General features: G+C 53.3%; 1 protein-coding gene across 1 annotated transcript; it reads left to right on the forward strand.

The window, feature by feature from the left end:
• Window positions 1-241: 241 nt before the first annotated feature.
• On the forward strand, window positions 242-17,641 carry LOC139232739 (collagen alpha-1(I) chain-like). The gene is made up of 3 exons (XM_070863248.1): window positions 242-1,829; window positions 2,298-3,677; window positions 17,406-17,641. The coding sequence occupies exons 1-3, from the start codon at window positions 242-244 to the stop codon at window positions 17,639-17,641; spliced, it is 3,204 nt and encodes a 1,067-aa protein (XP_070719349.1).
• The last annotated feature ends 3,370 nt before the right edge of the window (window positions 17,642-21,011 follow it).

Here is a 21,011-nt window from a genome sequence, read left to right on the forward strand (position 1 = left end):
ACAGCGCTCGTTCCCGGACCCTACCGGCACAGTGCCACCTCCCGGACACTCCCGGCACAGCATCCCCTCCCTCGCAGCACAGCGCCCCCTCCCAGCACAGCGTTAGTTCCTTCCCGGCACAGCACCCCCTCCCGGCACAACGCCCCCTCACGGGCCCTCCTGGCACGGTGCCCCCTCCTGGCACAGCGCCACCTCCCGGGCCCTCCTGGCACAGCGCCCCCTCCCGGGTCCTCCCAGCTCAATGCCCTCCCGGGCCCTCCCGGCACAGCGCCCCCTCCCGGCACAGCTCCCCCTGCGGACCCTCCCGGTACAGCGCCCCCTCCCGGACTCTCCCGGCACAGCGCCCGCTCCCGTACCCTCCCGGCACACCGTCCCCTCCCTCCCGGCACAGCGCCCCCTCCCGGGTCCTCCCATCACAGTGTCAGTTCCCTCCCAGCACAGCGCCCCTCCCGGCACAGCGCCCCCTCCCGGGCCCTCTCGGCACAGCGCCCCCTCCCGGCACAGCGTCCCCTCCCTCCCGGCACAAAAACCGCTCCCGGCACAGCGCCCCCTCCCGGACCCTCCCGGCACAGCGCCCCCCTCCCAGGCCCTCTCGGCACAGCACCCCCTCCCGGCACAGCGGCCCCTCCCGGACCCTCTTGGCACAGCGCGACCTCCTGGCCCAGCGCCCCATCCTGGGCCCTCCTGGCACAGCGCCCCTTCCCGGGCCCTCCTGGCACAGCGCTGCCTCCCGGCACAGCGCCTCCTCCCGGGCTCTCCTGGCATGGCACCCCTCCCGGCACAGCGCCCCTTCCCGGGCCCTCCTGGCACAGCACCCCCTCCCAGCACAGCGTCCCTTTCCCTGACCCTCCCGGCACAGCGCCCCCTCGTGGGCCCTCCCGGCACAGCGCCCCCTCTCGGCACAGCGCAACCTCCCGGCCCTCCTGGCACAGCGCCCCCTCCCGGCACAGAATCTCCTCCCAGCACAGCGCCCCCTCCCGGCGCTCCTGACACAGCGTCCCCTCCCGGCACAGCGGCCCTCCTGACACAGCGCCCCCTCCCGGCACAGCGCCCCCTCCCAGGCTCACCCGGCACAGCGCCCCTCGCAGGCCTCCTGGCACAGCGCCCCTTCCCGAGCCCTCCTGGCACAGCACCCCCTCCCAGCACAGCGCCCCTTCCCAGGCCCTCCTGGCACAGCGTCCCCTCCTGGCACAGCGTCCCCTTCCCTGACCCTCCCGGAACTGCACCCCCTCCTGGGCCCTCCCGGCACAGTGGCCCCTCCCAGCACAGCGGACCCCCCGGCCCTCCTGGCACAGCGCCCCCCTCCCGACACAGCACCTCCTCCCGGCACAGCGCCCCCTCCCAGCCCGCCTGGCACAGCGCCTCCTCCTGGCACAGCGCCCTCTCCCGGGCCCTCCTGGCACAGCGCCCCCTCCCGGGCCCTCCCGGCACAGAGCCCCCACACGGGCCCTCCTGGCACAGCACCCCTTCCTGGTACAGCGCACCCTCCCAGCACAGCGCCCCTTCCCGGGCACCCCTGGCACAGCGCCCCCTCCTGGCACAGCGCCTGCTCCCGGACCCTCCTGGCATAGCGCCCCTCCCAGCACAGCGCCCCCTCCCGGGCCCTCCTGGCACAGCGCCCCCTCCCAGCACAGCGACTCCTCCCAGGCCCTCCAGGCATAGCGCCCTCTCCCGGGCCCTCCCAGCACAGCGTCACGTCCCGGGCCCTCCTGGCACAGCAGCTCCTCCCGGGTCCTCCCAGCTCAATGCCCTCCCGGGCCCTCCCGGCGCAGCGCCCACTCCCAGCACAGCGCCCCCTCCCGGCACAGCGCCCCCTCCGGACCCTCCCGGTACAGCGCTCCCTCCCGGACCCTCCCGGCACAGCGCCCGCTCCCGTACCCTCCCGGCACACCGTCCCCTCCCTCCCGGCACAGCGCCCCCTCCCGGGTCCTCCCATCACAGTGTCAGTTCCCTCCCAGCACAGCGCCCCTCCCGGCACAGCGCCCCCTCCGGACCCTCCCGGTACAGCACCCCCTCCCGGACTCTCCCGGCACAGCGCCCGCTCCCGTACCCTCCCAGCACACCGTCCCCTCCCTCCCGGCACAGCGCCCCCTCCCGGGTCCTCCCATCACAGTGTCAGTTCCCTCCCAGCACAGCGCCCCTCCCGGCACAGCGCCCCTCCCGGCACAGCGCCCCCTCCCGGGCCCTCTCGGCACAGCGCCCCCTCCCGGCACAGCGTCCCCTCCCTCCCGGCACAAAAACCGCTCCCGGCACAGCGCCCCCTCCCTGACCCTCCCGGCACAGCGCCCCCCTCCCAGGCCCTCTCGGCACAGCACCCCCTCCCGGCACAGCGCCCCCTCCCGGCACAGCGTCCCCTCCCTCCCAGCACAGCGCCCCCTCCGGGCACAGCGCCCCCTCCCAGCACAGCGCCCCCTCCTGGGCTCTCCCGCCACACCGTCCCCTCCCGGCGCTCCTGACACAGCGCCCCCTCCCGGCACAGCGGCCCTCCAGACACAGCGCCCCCTCCCGGCACAGCGCCCCCTCCCGGCACAGCGCCCCTCGCAGGCCTCCTGGCACAGCGCTCCGTCCCGGGCCTTCCCGGCAGAGCGTCCACTTCCCGGGCCCTCCCGGCATAGCGCCCCCTCCCGGGCCCTCTCGACACAGCCCCCCATCCCGAGCCCTCCCGGCACAACGCCCCTCCCAGGACCTCCCAGCACAGCGCCCCTTCCCGGGTCCTCCCAGCACAGTGCCCCCTCCCGCAACCTCGAGGCACAGCGACCCTCCCGTGCCCTCCCGGCACAGCACCCTCTCCCGGCATAGCGTCCTCTACCGGGCCCTTCCGGCACAGCGCCCCCCTCCCAGGCACTCCTGGCACAGCGCCCCCTCCCGGGTCCTCCCAGCTCAATGCCCTCCAGGGCCCTCCCGGCACAGCGCCCCCTCCCGGCACAGCGCCCCCTCCGGACCCTCCCGGTACAGCGCCCCCTCCCGGACCCTCCCGGCACAGCGCCCGCTCCCGTACCCTCCCGGCACACCGTCCCCTCCCTCCCGGCACAGCGCCCCCTCCCGGGTCCTCCCATCACAGTGTCAGTTCCCTCCCAGCACAGCGCCCCTCCCGGCACAGCGCCCCTCCCGGCACAGCGCCCCCTCCCGGGCCCTCTTGGCACAGCGCCCCCTCCCGGCACAGCGTCCCCTCCCTCCCGGCACAAAAACCGCTCCCGGCACAGCGCCCCCTCCCGGACCCTCCCGGCACAGCGCCCCCCTCTCAGGCCCTCTCGGCACAGCACCCCCTCCCGGCACAGCGCCCCCTCCCGGCACAGCGTCCCCTCCCTCCCGGCACAGCGCCCCTCCCGGCACAGCGCCCCCTCCCAGCACAGCGTCCCCTCCCGGGCTCTCCCGGCACACCGTCCCCTCCCTCCCGGCACAGCGCCCCCTCCCGGACCCTCCCGGCACAGCATCCCCTCCCTCGCAGCACACGCCCCCTCCCAGCACAGCGTTAGTTCCTTACCGGCACAGTGCCCCCTCCCGGCACAACGACCATTCCCGGACCCTCCTGGCACGGCACCCCCTCCCGGCACAGCGCCACCTCCCGGGCCCTCCTGGCACAGCGCCCCCTCCCGGGTCCTCCCAGCTCAATGCCCTCCAGGGCCCTCCCGGCACAGCGCCCCCTCCCGGCACAGCGCCCCCTCCGGACCCTCCCGGTACAGCGCCCCCTCCCGGACCCTCCCGGCACAGCGCCCGCTCCCGTACCCTCCCGGCACACCGTCCCCTCCCTCCCGGCACAGCGCCCCCTCCCGGGTCCTCCCATCACAGTGTCAGTTCCCTCCCAGCACAGCGCCCCTCCCGGCACAGCGCCCCCTCCAGGTCCCTCTCGGCACAGCGCCCCCTCCCGGCACAGCGTCCCCTCCCTCCCGGCACAAAAACCCCTCCCGGCACAGCACCCCCTCCCGGACCCTCCCAGCACAGCGCCCCCCTCCCAGGCCCTCTCGGCACAGCACCCCCTCCCGGCACAGCGCCCCCTCCCGGCACAGCGTCCCATCCCTCCCGGCACAGCACCCCCTCCCGGCACAGCGCCCCCTCCCAGCACAGCGCCCCCTCCCGGGTTCTCCCGGCACACCGTCCCCTCCCTCCCGGCACAACGCCCCCTCCCGGGTCCTCCCATCACAGTATCAGTTCCCTCCCAGCACAGCGCCCCTCCCGGCACAGCGCCCCCTCCCGGGCTCTCCCGGCACTGCGCCCCCTCCCGGGTCCTCCCGGCACGGCACCCCCAGCAGCGGCTCCCAGTGATGGTGGCTGGAGCAGGAACGCACTGTCTGAGTGGAAACAGATTCAATAATCACCTTCAAAAGAGAATTGAAAGAAGACTTGCATTTCTATCGCGCCTTTTATGACCACCGGACGTCTCAAAGTGCTTTACAGCCAGTGAAGTACTTTCGGAGTAAAACAGAAAAAGCTGTAAATCTCAGGCAGCATCTGAGCTCGGACCAGTGCAGCTATCAATAGATTGGTGGGGTCCCTGTACACAGGTCACTAAATGTAGGGGTCAGCTACAGAAAATAATCAGAAAGGCGAATGGAATGTTTAGCCTCTCTAATTGGAGGGCAAGAATATAATGGGGAGGCTTTACTGCAACAATACAATCTAGTCTTCGAACACTCTCTTCTTCAAGCCGCCAAAGGCTGTGCTGGCGCACTGGTGGCAGTGTTGACCTCATCATTGATGTCTGCCCTTGCTGATAATAGGCTCCCGAGGTATGGAAAATGGTCCACGTTATCGAGGGCCGCGCCATGGATTTTGATGACCGGGGGGGGGGCAGTGCTGTTCGAAGATCAGGTTCTCCAATCTGACACCAAGTCTACAGGGCTGTAGTGATACCCGCCCTCCTGTATGGCTCAGGTTGGGGTCAGGTTGCTGGAGAACCTTTGTCTTATGGATGTTTAATGTAAGGCCCATGCTTTCGTACGCCTCGATGAAGATGTTGACTGTTATGTATGCAACTCTATGTAACCAGCATTATACCACCACCAGAGGGCGTACCTGTTGGGGTCCCAAGGGATCCCAGCTTCCCTTGGGAGCACTGTAAATAAGCAGGCCTCCCATGCTGTACCAACACTCTGGAGTTAGAATAAAAGAACTAAGGTCACACTTACTCACGTCTACAGTACTCAAAGTTACATTACTTTATTTGAGACATAACATTGACGATGACTTGGACTTCAGCCTCTGAACGTGCGCAGACGCAAGTGTCGTCCACGTACTGTAGCTCGATGACAGAGGATGGGACGGACTTGGACCTGGCCTGGAGGTGACAAAGGTTGAACAGGTTCCCACTGGTTCTATAGTTTAGTTCCACTCCAGCGGGGAGCTTGTTGAGTGTGAGGTGGAGCATTGCAGCGAGGAAGATCGAGCCTGAGAAAGAGAGTGTTCGAAGATCAGGTCCTCAAATCTGGCACAAAGTCTACAGGGCTGTAGTGATACCCGCCCTCCTGTATGGCTCAGAGACATGGACCATATACAGTAGACACCTCAAATCGCTGGAGAAATACCACCAGCAATGTCTCCGCAAGATCCTGCAAATCCCCTGGGAGGACAGACGCACCAACGTCAGTGTTCTCGATCAGGCCAACATCCCAAGCATCGAAGCACTGACCACATTCGAGCAGCTCCGTTGGGCGGGCCACATTGTTCGCATGCCTGAAACAAGACTCCAAAAGCAAGCGCTCTACTCGGAACTCCTACACGACAAGCGAGCCCCAGGTGGGCAGAGGAAACGTTTCAAGGACACTCTCAAAGCATCCCTAATAAAGTGCAACATCCCCACTGACACCTGGGAATCCCTGGCCAAAGATCGCCCTAAGTGGAGGGAGTGCATCCGGGAGGGCGCTGAGCACCTCGAGTCTCATCGCCGAGAGCATGCGTAAAACAAGCGCAGGCAGCGGAAGGAGCGTGCGGCAAACTAGTCCCACCCACCCTTTCCTTCAATGACTGTCTGTCCCAACTGTGCCAACTGTGACAGAGACTGTAGTTCCCGTATTAGACTGTACAGTCACCTGAGCTACTTTTGGAGTGGAAGCAAGTCTTCCTCGATTTTGAGGGACTACCTCTGATGATGATGACAGCCTGGTCTGCCTGGTTACACCACATCTGGAGTACTGGGTGTCGTTCTGGGCACTGCATCTGAGAAAGGAAATATAGGTTTGCCAGAATTATGCCAGGGCTCCAAGGGTTACATTATGAGGAGAGATTACATAAATTACACTTGTACTCCCTGGAATTTAGAAGATTAAGGGGTGATTTGATTGAAGTTTTTAGGATTTGAAAGGGAAGATCGAGAGAAACCATTTCCTCTGGTGGTGGGAGTCCAGAACAAGGGGCAGCACCTTAAAATTAGAGCCAGGCTGCTTAGGGATGATCATCGAATCATGGAAAATTACAGCACAGAAGGAGGCCATTCGGCCCATCATGTCCATGCCGGCCGACCAAGAGCTATCCAGCCTAATCCCACTTTCCAGCTCTTGGTCCGTAGCCCTTCAGATTACGGCACTTCAAGTGCACATCCAAGTAACTTTTAAATGTGGTGAGGGGTCCTGCCTCTACCACCCTGTCAGGCAGTGAGTTCCAGACCCCCACCGCCCTCTCATTGAAGAAATTTTTCCTCATCGCCCCTCTAAACCTTCTACCAACAATTTAAATCTATGCCCCCTGGTTATTGACCCCTCTGCTAAGGGAATATGTCCTTCCTATCCGCTCTATCTAGGCCCCTCATAATTTTATACACCTCAATTAAATCTCCCCTCAACCTCCTCTGTTCCAAGGAAAACAACCCCAGCCTATTCAATCTTTCCTCATAGCTAAAATTCTCCAGTTCTGGGAACATTCTCGTAAATCTCCTCTGTACCTTCTCTTGTACATTCACATCCTTCCTGTAATGTGGTGACCAGAACTGCACGCAGTACTCCAGCTGTGGCCTAACTAGTGTTTTGTACAGTTCAAGCGTAACCATCCTGCTCTTGTATTCTATGCCTCGGCTAATAAAGGCAAGCATTCCGTATGCCTTTCTAACTACCTTATCGACCTGTCTTGCTACATTTAAGGATCTGTGGACATATACTCCAAGATCCCTCTGTTCCTCCACACCTCTCCATATCCTCCCATTTATTGTGTATTCTCTTGCCTTGTTGTCCCTCCCCAAATGCATTACCTCACATTTCTCCGGATTGAATTCCATTTGCCCAACTGACCAGTCCATCGATATCTTCCTGCAGTCAGATTCAGGTGAATTTATAATGGGGAACAAAGAAATGTTAGACCAGTTAAACAAATACTTTGGCTCTGTATTCACGAAGGAAGACACAAATAACATTCCGGAAATACTAGGGGACCAAGGGTCTAGTGAGAAGGAGGAACTGAAGAATGTCCTTATAAAGCGGGAAATTGTGTTAGGGAAATTGATGGGATTGAAGGCCAATAAATTCCCGGGGCCTGATAGTCTGCATCCCAGAGTACTTAAGGAAGTGACCATAGAAATAGTGGATGCATTGGTGATCATTTTCCAACAGTCTATTGACTCTGGATCAGTTCCTATGGACTGGAGGGTAGATAATGTAACACCACTGTTTAAAAAAGGAGGGAGAGAGAAAACAGGGAATTATAGGCCGGTTAGCCTGACATCGTAAGTGGGGAAAATGTTGGAATCAGTTATTAAAGATGAAATAGCAGTGCATTTGGAAAGCAGTGACAGGATTGGTCCAAGTCAGCATGGATTTATGAAAGGGAAATTTTTTGAGGATGTAACTAGTAGAGTGGACAAGGGGGAACTCGTGGATATGGTGTATTTGGACTTTCAAAAGGCTTTTGACAAGGTCCCACACAAGAGATTGGTGTGCAAAATCAAAGCACATGGTATTGGGGGTAATGTACTGACGTGGATAGAGAACTGGTTGGCAGACAGGAAGCAGAGAGTCATGATAAACGGGTCCTTTTCAGAATGGCAGGCAGTGACTAGTGGAGTGCCGCAGGGCTCAGTGCTGGGACCCCAGCTCCTTACAATATACATCAATGATTTAGATGAAGGAATTGAGTGTAATATCTCCAAGTTTGCAGATGACACTAAACTGGGTGGCAGTGTGAGCTGTGAGGAGGATGCTAAAAGGCTGCAGGGTGACTTGGACAGGTTAGGTGAGTGGGCCAATGCATGGCAGATGCAGTATAATGTGGATAAATGTGAGGTTATCTACTTTGGGGGTAAAAACACGAAGGCAGAATATTATCTGAATGGTGGCAGATTAGGAAAGGGGGAGGTGCAACGAGACCTGGGTGTCATGGTTCATCAGTCATTGAAAGTTGGCATGCAGGTACAGCAGGCGGCAAAGAAGGCAAATGGTATCTTGGCCTTCATAGCTAGGGGATTTTGAGTACAGGAACAGGGAGGTCTTACTGCAGTTGTACAATGCCTTGATGAGGCCTCACCTGGAATATTGTGCTTAGTTTTGGTCTCCTAATCTGAGGAAGGACGTTCTTGCTATTGAGGGAGTGCAGCGAAGGTTCACCAGACTGATTCCCGGGATGGCGGGACTGACATATGAGAAGAGACTGGATCAAATGGGCCTTTATACACTGGAGTTTAGAAGGATGAGAGGGGATCTCATAGAAACTTATAAGATTCTGATGGGACTGGTAGGTTAGATGCGGGAAGAATGTTCCCGATGTTGGGGAAGTCCAGAACCAGGGGACATAGACTAAGGATAAGGGGTAAGCCATCTAGGACTGAGATGAGGAGAAACTTCTTCACTCAGAGAGTTGTTAACCTGTGGAATTCTCAACCGCAGAGAGTTGTTGATGCCAGTTCATTAGATATATTCAAGAGGGCGTTAGATATGGCTGTTATGGCTAAAGGGATCAAGGGGTATGGAGAGAAAGCAGGAAAGGGGTACTGAGGGAATGTTCAGCCATGATCTTATTGAATGGTGGTGCAGGCTCGAAGTGCCGAATGGCCTACTCCTGCACCTATTTTCTGTGTTTCTATGTTTCCATGTCTAGAGCTTTCCTCATGGAAAATGTTTGTATCATCTGCAAATGTCTTTATCAGGCCCCCTACATTTAAGTCTAAATCATTAATATATACTACAAAAAGTAAGGGACAGAGTACTGAGCCCTGTGGAACCCCACTGGAAACAACCTTCCAGTCACAAAAACTCCCCTCAACCATTACCCTTTGCTTCCTGCCGCTGAGCCAATTTTGGATCCAATTTGGCACTCTCCCTTGGATCTCATGGGCTTTTACTGTTTTGATCAGCCTGCCATGTGGGACCTTTTCAAAAGCCTTGCTAAAGCCTTCCAGACGAGGTGTCAGGAAGCACTTCTTCACACAAAGGTGAGTGGGAATCTGGAACTCTCTCCCCCAAAAGCTGTCGAGGCCGAGGGTCAATTGGAAATTTCCAAACTGTGATTGATGGATTTTTGTTGGGTAAGGGTATTAAGGATTATGGAACCAAGGAGAGTAGATGGAGTTAAGATACACATCAGCCATCATACAATCATAGAATCAAAGAAATTTACAGCACGGAAGGAGGCCATTTCGGCCCATTGTGTCCGTGCCGGCCGAAAAAGAGCTATCCAGCCTAATCCCACTTTCCAGCTCTTGGTCTGTAGCCCTGTAGGTTACGGCACTCTGGTGCACATCCAAGTAGCTTTTAAATTTGGTGAAGATTTCTGCCTCTATCACCCTTTCAGGCAGTGAGTTCCAGACCACCACCACCCTCTGGGTGAAAAAAAATCCCCTCAAAACCTCCTACCAATTACTTTAAATCTATGCCCCCTGGTTGTTGACCCCTCTGCTAAGAGAAATAGGTCTTTCCCATCCACTCTATCCAGGCACCTCATAATTTTATACACCTCAATAAGGTCTCCCCTCAGCCTACTCAGTTCCAGAGAAAACAACCCCAGCCTATCCAATCTTTCCTCATCGTTAAAATTTTCCAGTCCAGGCAACATCCTCATAAATCTCCTCTGTACCCTCTCCAGTGCAATCACATCATTCCTGTAATGTAGTGACCAGAACTGCACGCAGTACTCCAGCTGTGGCCTAACTAGTGTTTTATACAGTTCAAGCATAACCTCCTTGCTCTTGTATTCTATGCCTTGGCTAATAAAGGCAAGTATTCCATATGCCTTCTTCACCACCTTATCTACCTTGCCCTCTCCAGGGGCAGCACAGGCCAGCCCACACTGAGATCTATGGATAGTAGGAGCATGTGTGCGCACTATGTCCGTGCAGCAGAGCTTGGTCTCCAGTCATCTTGGTTAACCCTTGCCACTGAATTAAGACCTAGCTCTGTCAAGCCCGTGTGGTGGCTGGTGTGCAATGTGTTATGTTTTTGGATGTTCTGATAATGACTCCACGAGGCAATCTATTGCATTTGAACTGCAGTGACCTTAGTTCATTTAATATAACACATGGTGGTCTGCCTTTTATACTAGGCCTGGCACACGTGTACAGGTAATCTACAAGTCTCTCACTGCAGTGCCCTCTGGTGGCACACCTTAGTGACCATACAGCTGGTGTACAAGTTTCCCGTAGTGGTGCCCTCTGGTGGCACATCTTATGTAATAGTATAAGCAGTAAACATGTCTGGATACATGACATCACTCTCCCCCAATTCCTTAGTGTAAATCGCTTTCATGCATTGACTGTGCTCTGGGCTTAGCTCTATCTGGTTGACACTTGGAGGGTCGTTTCCATCTTGGGTGAGTGCGTGGTGTTTTGTTGGCAGTAGAGGTGTTGGTGGTTTCTGTTTGTGAGTCCATGACCACTCCATTCTCTCCCCCCCCCCCCCACATACAGATTATGCCGCTGGCTCATTACATTCATATTAATTCAAGTCCAGAAAAAAAAATTGCATTTACATCATTACATTTGTAGTACAGTTATGAGGCAGGTACATTTGACTGGTGAGAAACATTCTTAATACATACTTGGAATCAGTGCTGGGGTCAGCACCAGTGCATGAGGACAAGCTAGTACCAGAACTGCTGGGTGGTGTCCAGGTAGACTGGTGATGGCGCGGTGCCCAGTGCTGGCAGTGGGAGCCCGGTGGCTCAAGTTGCCTGCCTTCGGGGCCTTTGCCGTTGCTCCTAGCGTCGGGCAGGTTCACAGATGCCTGTGACCTCCCTGTCCTCTCCCTGCGCCCCGGGTCGCTGCTGCTCCCCGAGGAGCAGTCGTCTGGCAGTGCTCAGGGAACTGCTGACTCACTTGCCTGGCCGTTATTTGGTTTGGGATCCTGGCTAGTCCCGGTCCCATTTGGGAGAACCGTTGCGGGTGACCCTTCATTCCAGGGTGTAGCCTTGGTGGCGATAGGGTCTGGGGGCTGTGCCTTAGCGTGGTTTGCTCTTTCAGGCTCGTGGCGGTTGGTGCCATTGGGTGCCTGCGAGATGGAGCCGATCAGGGGCAGGGTATCGATACCGGTGTCGTTGCCCTCCTGAGATCGCTTGCTCTGCAGCTTGTCTATATTTACTGCTTGTGGCCACACTCCGTGGTGCATCACTCTGGTCCCAGGGATGCAGGCTACAGCATTGGGTAGCTCGCTGGACCTGTGTGCTTCCGATGGGTGTTTGTCCACTACATTAACTGAATGCAGTTCAAATCCTACATCGCACAATGTTTCATTAGTCATTGTAAATAAACTGTAGCTCCAATCGCACGACTTTTCTTTGCTTATTACATGTATAAAACTCTGATCATCAATTACAAGTTTTACATTTAACTCACAGTTGCTATTCCATTGCTTGAGTGTGTGGAACTGTCCCTTTAATTGTAGTGGGTTGCTGGCCTCCTTTCAGAGAGCCTTGCTATCTTTACCCCAACCATCTTCTTCACTTGGTGCCACGTGTTGCTCCATCAGCGCTGCACCTCGTGGTCTGGCCACCACCATCTTTTCCTTCAGCACCTCACCTCGTGGTTTGGGCGCCATCTTTCTTCCATCCACGATGTCGACTGCTGTGATCCTCTTCTCCGCGGGTTCTGCCACCGAAGCTGGGAAGTCGCCTTTGGATCCTGTTTTCTTCCTCCAGAGTCCTGCCACTGGAGCCTGGAAGGTGCGTTCAGGTTGTCTCAGCTGGAGCATCTCCACACAGTCGTGCTGAGCGGTCTGTGCCTCGGGTGCTGTGCTGGTCTGCTCTCTGGTGCCGGATCCAACCTCAGATGGGGGCTTGCTTTGCCTCTGAGCGTGGAGGACGTCGATCGCTGGAGGGATGAAATCTTCCCAGCTCCAATGGCGCTTCTCCATCCACCTTCTTCCGAGTAGCATTGGTCCATCACCTGCGACAATCCACCTGCATCACCGCGCCATCATGGAGTACCTTTACATCCACACTACCAATGACTGGGATAAGTTCATTGGTGTAGGTGAGCAGCTTTGCCCAAACCGGGGCCAATTTGGGTCGTTCAGTTTGATTGTCCAATAGCCTCTCAAAGGCTTCTTAATTCATTACTGACTGGCTCGCCCCCGTGTCCACTTCCATGAAGACTGAAATGGCGTTTATCTCAACTTCCATCCTCAACGGAGAACATTCGGTGGTGCAGATAAACATGTTATATACCTCATCGTGGGGCTGAGCTGCGTCTATATCGCTTCATAATCCGCGCTGGATTCATGGCCATCTGCAGACTCTTCATCAATACAGTGAGTCATATTTCTTTTACACATTCGCTGGAGGTAGCCCTTTGTGCTCCAGCCTTTACACACATAGTCCTTAAAACGGCACTGGTGAGCCCTGTGATTCCCTCCGCAACACCAGCATGGTGCTACTCGATTAGCCCCCCTCGGCAGACTCTGAGTTAAGGGACTCGGGGGGCCTGTTCTCTCTCCCCTGAGGAGATTCACGTTCTACAGTCCAGCCTCTAAAAGGCGCCAATCTGTGTAGGGTACTTGCCGGGTTTGAGTCCTGAGGATGAGTCATCCGCCTTGAGCCGCAGGTCGAGGTCATGAATGCCTGGCTCATGGTGATGGACTTCTACAATGTGATAGTAGTATCTGCAGATAGTAGCCTGTGAAGAAGGCCCTCATGGCCGATTCCGATGACAAAGATATCCCACAGCACTTCGGTGAGGTATTCGCCGAAATCACACGGTGCCGTCAGCCTCCTGATATCTGCAGCATATTTCGCGATTTCCTGGTCTTCAGGCCGTCAGTGGATATAAAACCGGTGTCTGGTTGTGAGGATGCTCTCTTTGGGCTTGAATTGCTCCTGGATCAGCATTACAAGCTCTCATACATCTTGGTCATTGTCTTCGCTGGTGCCAGCAAGTCCCTGACGAGGCCATAGACGGTAGGCCCACAACTGGTGAGTAGGATAGCTCTGCACTTATCAGCCAGTGTGGCCGGGTTATCATTTGCTGTGAAGAAATGGTCGAGCCTCTCCACAAAGGCATCCCAATCATCACCATCGGCAAACTGCTGCAATGTACCAAGGTTAGCCATTTTCGCGTAAAAGTCCGTAATCTCATCGCCAATTGTTATGTCTTTGGATGCTCTGATAATGATTGCACTTGAACTGTAGTGACCTTAGTCCATTTAATATAACTCCAAAGTGAGGATCACACATGGTGGCCTGCCTTTTATACTAGGCCTGGCACACCTGTACAGGTAACCTACAAATCTCCCACTGCAGTGCCCTCTGGTGGCACACCTTAGTGACCATACAGCTGGTGTACAAGTTTCCCATAGTGGTGCCCACTGGTGGTACATCATATGTAAAGTACAAGCAGTAAACATGTCTGGATACATGACACAATGGCCACCATATGTTAAAAGAATCCATGCACAGGCATCTTCCACCCTTCAGTATGTAGTTCGGGACCTAGAATGTCAGATTCCTCATTGAAACACCTATGAACACCTCATCCCTTTTTGGTGTGGAATCGGGTCATCCTTGATACGAGAGACTGCCTAATACTATACTATTATCTATCTGGCCTGCTACCTTCAGAGATCTGTGGACATGAACTCCAAGGTTGCTTTGTTCTTCAACACTTTTCAGTTTCCTACCATTTAATGTGTATTCCCTTGCCTTGTTAGCCCTCCCCAAATGCATTACCTCACAATTCTCCGGATTGAATTCCATTTGCCATTGTTCTGTCCACTTGACCAGTTCATTGATATCTTCCTGCAGTCTACAGCTTTCTTCTTCATTATCAACCACACAGCCGATTTTAGTGTCATCTGCAAACTTCTTAATCATATCCCCAACATTCAAGTCTAAATCATTGATATATACCACAAAAAGCAAGGGACCCAGTACTGAGCCCTGCGAAACCCCACTGGCTACAGTCTTCCAGTCACAAAAACACCCATCAACCATTACCCTCTGCTTCTTGCATCTGAGCCAATTTTGGATCCAACTTGCCACTTTGCCCTGGATCCCATGGGCTTTTACTTTCATGACCAGTCTGCCATGTGGGACCTTATCAAAAGCCTTGCTAAAATCCATATACACTGCATCATATGCACTACCCTTATCAACCCTCCTGGTTATCGCCTCAAAAAATTCAATCAAGTTAGTCAGACACGACCTTCCCTTAACAAATCCATACTGACTGTCCCTAATTAATCCGTGCCTTTCCAAATGAAGATTTATTCTGTCCCTCAGATTTTCTCCAATAATTTCCCCACCACCAAGGTGAGGCTGACTGACTTGTAATTACTCAGTCAATTCCTTTCTCCCTTTTTAAACAAGGGTACAACATTGGCCGTTCTGCAGTTTTCTGGCACCACACCTGTAGCCAGAGAGGATTGGAAAATGATGGTCAGAGCCTCTGCTATTTCCTCTTTTGCTTCTCTAAACAGCCTGGGATACATTTCATCCGGGCCTGGAGATTTATGCACTTTCAAAGCTGCTAAACACCTTACTACTTCCTCTCTCACCATGGTTATTTCATCTAATATTTCACACTCCTCCTCCCCGATTACATTGTCTGCATCACCGCTCTCTTTTGTGAACAACAGCAACTTTTATTTATATAGCGCCTTTAACGTAGTGAAACATCTCAAGGTGCTTCACAGGAATATTATGCGCTAAAAATTTGACACCGAGCCGCATAAGTAGAAATTAGCGCAGTGACTAAAAGTTTGGTCAAAGAGGTAGGTTTTAAGGAGCTTCTTGAAGGAAGAAAGAGAGGAGGAGAGGTTTAGGCAGGGAGTTCCAGAGCTTGGGACCCAGGCGACAGAAGGCACGGCCACTAATGGTTGAGCAATTATAATCAGGGATACTCAGGAGACGCAAAGTATTCATTAAGAACCATATCCATATCTTCCGCCTTCACACACAGAATACCTTTGTGGTCTCTAATCTCAATATCTAATTGAATGGCAGAACTAGCTGGCGGGGCTGAATGGCCTCCTCCTGTTCCTGTGTAACGGGCTCGAGGGACTGAATGGCCTCCTCCTGTTCCTGTGTAACAGGTTCGAGGGGCTGAATGGACCTCCTCCTGTTCCCGTGTAACAGGCTCGAGGGGCTGAATGGGCCTCCTCCTGTTCCTGTGTAACAGGCTTGAGGGGCTGAATGGTCTCCTCCTGTTCCTGTGTAATTAGCCCCGTTGTATTTGAAATGTTATTTAATCAGCATCTCCTGACCCGTGAGTGATGGTACCTGCTGAATCCGAATGTCCGCTCACGCCCTCCGACGGAACTACCAGGATACACTCACCGGCTGTCAGTCACCATCATTGCAGAGCTGGTTTACAATGCTCGTTAAGTGTTTGTGTAACTGGATAGTTCTTTCAAAGAAGGCTTGTGCGTGTCACATAATCCTACACCTTCTAAAGGGACAAATCAGTGCACACCCCAGAGCCTCATTAACTCAGCACCAGATCCCTGGGCCCTTTGTTTTGTTTTAAAACCATTTTTCACAGGGAACTTGAGTAGAAAGATTTTGAGTAGAATTTCCCGGCAGTGACAGAGTGACTGGAGTCTGCTGTCTCTCTACCTGCAGTCCAGACAATAAACGAGACCTCAGGCACCGTACAGACACTGAGCAAACACAGCAGTAGATTTCATCCTCATCTTTCAATTCTGCATTGATAAACTGTGGAAAATACATATTAAGGAAAGGGCGCCGATCAAAGAAGTAACAGCAACAGGAGGAGGCCATTCAGCCCCTTGAGTCTCCACCATTCCACCTGTTCCACCATTCAATCAGATCGTGGCTGATCTGTACTTTAACTCCATCTCCCTGCCTTGGTCCCGTAGCTCTTAATATCCTTGCCCAACAAAAACCTATCCATCTCGGATTTGAAATTTTCAACTGACCCCCAGCCTCAACAGTTTTTCAAGGGAGAGAGTTCCAGATTCCCACTGTCCTTTGTGTGAAGAAGTGCTTCCTGACATCACCCCTGAATGTCCTGGCTCTAATTTTAAGATGATGCCCCCTTGTTGAGCAGGTATCTGCAGCACTGCACTGTCAGTCACTCGCTTTGGATGCTTAGATTACACCGGCCTGTGTCCGTAAGAGAGGTCGCAGGACGTAGGAGTGGAACTTCTGAATTCCCTGTTGCATTTCTGGGTGACTATCTTATATTGATGGCCTCTAGTTATGCTCTTCCCCACAAATGGAAACATTCTCTCTGTATCCACTCTATCAAAACCTTTCAAAATTCCCTAGTTTCATCCTCTGGGGGACCAACATTTACTTTAGCTACTCACTTCCTTTTTATATACCTGTCGAAGCTCTTATTGTCTGTTTTTATATTCCTTGTTATTTTACTCTCAGAAGCTATCTTCTCTGTCTTTATCATGTTTTTAGTCAATCTTTGCTGGTTTCTAAAAAATTCCCACTCCTCTGACTTTCCACTGTTCTTTGCAACATTGCATGTTTTGCTTTCAATTTGATACCATCCTTTATTTCCTTAGTTAGCCACGGATGGTTCATCCTGCTCTTAAAGTCTTTGTTCCTCACTGGAATATATTTTGCTGAGGGTTATGAATTATCTCCTGAAATGTTTGCCACTGCTCATCTACCATCTTACCCTTTAATCTATTTTCCTAGTCCACTTTAACAAGCTCTGCCTTCATAACTTTATAATTACCTTTATTTAAATTCAGGACACTAGTTTGAGAACTAGCTTTCTCACCCTCACACTTAATTTGAAATTCCACCATGCTATGATCACTCTTCCCCAGAGGATCCTTCACTATGAGATCATTAATTAATCCAGAGTCATTACACATTACCAGATCTAAAAATTCCCTGCTCCCTGGTTGGTTCCACAACATATTGTTCCAAGAAACCAGAACTGGACACAGTGCTCAAGGTGGGTCTGAGCAGAACTGGACACAGTGCTCAAGGTGGGTCTGACCAGAACTGGACAGTTTGATCACAACCTCCTCTGACTTGTATCTGTTATGTCTTGGAGTGACCGTAGTCCTTTATTGCAGATCTCAGAGTGCCTCTCCAGCCTGTGATTGGGGTCAAGCAGGGCTGCGTCATCGCATCAACACTCTTCTCGATCTTCCTCGCTGCAATGCTCCACCTCACAGTCAACAAGCTCCTCACTCAAGTCGAACTAAACTATAGTACCAGTGGGAACCTGTTCAACCTTTGTCGCCTCCAGGCCAGATCCAAAACCTTGTCATCCTCTGTCGTCGTGCGTCTGCGCACATTCAGAGGCTGAACTCCAAGCCATCGTCAATGTTATGTATGAATAAAGAGTCTGACCATATACTGTGAGCTTAAAGTAAAGTGTGACCTTAGTCTTTTATTCCAGGTCTCCAGAGTGCCTCTCCATCTTGTGAGGCCTCCTTAAGTACAGATGCTCCCAAGGGATTGTGAGATCCCTTGGGACTCCAGGGGATGAGCCCTTTGGTGGTTAGACATGATAATTACAGGTTTACATACATAACAAAACTCCCCCTCAAAGTCAATAGTGTAACTATATACAATGTGAGTCGATCTGGGGCCTTCTTTTCCCTGGTCGATCATCTCGGTGCAAATGCTGCTGTTGGTGAGTCGTTTGTTGGGTCTTCGCTGGGCTGCTGCGCAGCTGGCCTTGCTAGACTGCTGGGGGTGGTGAGCCTTGCTGGGCTGCTGCGGGTGATGGGTTCTGCTTCGTGGTCAACCGCTGGGTCGGTTGCCACTTGTCCGTGTGTTGGAGGGTCGAAAAAGGTCGAATCTATTGTGGGTTGTTCTGGATAGTCCGTAAATCTGAATTTGGTTTGGTCCAAGTGTTTTTTGCAGGTGAATCCGTTTACGAGTTTGACCACAAACACCCTCTTTGGCCAAAACAGTACCAGCAATCCACTTGGGACCTTGTCTTTAGTTCAACACAAATACAGGATCATTTACTTCAATTTCGCGTGACACATTTACAGGATCATGATATGTATTCTGTTGAAGCGGCGTACTCACTACCTGTTTTTGTAGATCAGGGTGGTCTAACAAGAGCCTTGTCTTAAGTATCCTTTTCATGAGCAGTTCAGCGGGAGGGACTCCGATGAACGAGTGGGGTCTTGTGCGGTAACTAAGCAGGACTCGGGATAAGTGAGTCTGCAGTGAGCCTTCAGTTACCCTTTTCAAGCTCTGCTTCATTGTTCTGCCTGACCGTTGGACGCTGGCTTAAACCGGGCAGACGTGACATGTTTGACCCAATTGCGGGTCATGAATTCCTTGAATTTGGCACTGGTAAAGCACAGCCCATTGTCACTTACAAGGACATCAGGCAGGCCGTATATGCCAAACTTGGCGCATAGGCTTTCAATGGTGGCAGCGGATGTGCTTGCCGACATTATCACACATTCAATCCATTTGGAGTACACATCTACAACCACACTAAAAACATTTTTCCCAAGAATGGGCCTGCATAGTCGACGTGAACCTTAGACTACGGTTTGGAGGGCCAAGACCATAAACTTAGTGGCGCCTCCCTGGGTGCATTGCTTAACTGGGAACATGTATTACATTTGTGCACACAGGACTCTAAGTCTGCATCGATACTGGGCTACCACAGGTGGGATCTGGCTACTGCTTTCAATGCCTGGGTGGGTACTGTGGAGATCACTAATGAAAGTACCCCTGCCCTTTTTTGGCACAACTACCCGATTGCCCCATAGGAGGCAGTCTGCCTGTATGGACATTTCATCTTTGCGCCGCTGGTACGGCTTTATTTCTTCCTGCATCTCTAACGGGACACTAGACCAATTCCGTGGAGCACACAGTTTTTTATTAAGGACAGTAAGGGGTCCTGGCTCATCCAGGTTCTAATCTGTCGGGCGGTAACAGGTGATTACTCACTCTTGAATGCTCCCATTACTATAACTAAATCTGCGCGCTGTGCCATCTCCACCCCTGTGGCAGGCAATGGTAGCCTACTGAGAACATCGGCACAGTTTTCTGTGCCTGGCCTGTGGCGGATGGCGTAGTTGTATGCGGACAACGTGAGCGCCCATCTCTGGATGTGGGCCGATGCATTCGTATTTATCCCCTTATTTTCAGAAAAGAGGGATATAAGCGGCTTATGGTCGGTTTCCAATTCAAATTTGAGCCCGAACAGATATTGATGCATTTTCTTTATCCCGTAAACACGCTAATGCTTCTTTTTCGATCATACTGTAGGTTCTCTCGGACTTAGACAGACTTCATAAGCAACCGGTTGCAATTTCCCAAATTCATTAGAGTGTTGCAATACACACCCGACTCCGTACGACGACGCATCACATGCTAGTACCAAACGTTTACATGGATAATACAACACAAGCAATTTGTTTGAACATAACAGCTTCCTAGCTTTCTCAAAGGCATTTTCTTGACTTTTACCCCATACCCATTCATCTCCCTTATGCAGTAAAGAATGCAGGGGTTCTAACAATGTGCTAAGACCCGGTAAGAAGTTACTAAAATAGTTCAGCAGTCCTAGAAATGACCTCAGCTCCGTCACGTTCTGTGGTCTCAATGCGTTCTTGATTGCCTCCATCTTCAAATCGGTCCAACGCGATTCTTCTCCTCAGGAACTCCACTTCAGGCGCCAGGAAACGCACTTCGAGCGTTTTAGCCTGAGCCCCACACGATTAAGCCGACTAAGAACGTCCTCCAGGTTCTGCAGGTGCTCGATGGTGTCCCGACCTATAACCAAGATGTCGTCTTGGAAAACCACGGTGCCCGGGACCGACTTCAGTAAGCTTTCCATGTTCCTCTGGAATATCGCCGTGGCCGATCGAATCCCAAACGGGCATCTGTTGTAAACGAAAAGACCTTTGTGCGTGTTGATGCTGGTGAGGCCTTTTGAAGATTTCTCCAGCTCCTGTGTCATGTAGGCCGAGGTGAAGTCCAGCTTCGTGAACGTTTTCCCTCCCACCAGCGTCGCAAATAGATTGTCTGCCTTTGCGTGCAGCGAGAAACGATTGATAGTTACTTTGTAATCACCACAGATTCTGACGGTGCCATCTCCCTTGATGTCTGGAACGATCGGACTGGCCCACTCTGATACGTCCTTACTACACAGTATAAATGCACACGAGGCCCATGCTTGAGAGAAGGTCAGTCTGTGACCTGTCCTTTATTCCTTAGCACTCAAGTGATGAAGGTGGGTGGAGCTTCCCCTTTTATACCTGAAGGTCCAGGTTAGGAGTGTCTCCCACCTAGTGGTCATTGTTCTCACAGTGTACAACTTAGGTCAGATTATACATGGGTTACAATGCTGGTTGAATACATGACACACTCATTTAATTCGATTAGCGAAATGATGCCCTCTCGTTGCAGCTGGTCCAGCTCGATCTCCACCTTCTCGCTCATCATGTACGGTATTGCTCTCGCCTTGTGATGGATGGGTCGCGCCTCCGGAATCAAATGGATCTGCACTTTTGCTCCTTGGAATTTCCCGATGTCTGGTTCAAACAGCAAGGGGAACTTGCTTAGGACCTGGGCACATGAGGTGTCGTTGACGGACGAAAGCGCTCGGACGTCGTCCCAGTTCCAGCGTATCTTTCCCAGCCAGATCCTACCGAATAGCGTGGGGCCACTGCCCGGTACCATCCAGAGTGGTAACTCGT

Source organism: Pristiophorus japonicus, chromosome 20 (assembly GCF_044704955.1).
Source record: "Pristiophorus japonicus isolate sPriJap1 chromosome 20, sPriJap1.hap1, whole genome shotgun sequence".
Lineage (NCBI taxonomy): Eukaryota > Metazoa > Chordata > Chondrichthyes > Pristiophoridae > Pristiophorus > Pristiophorus japonicus.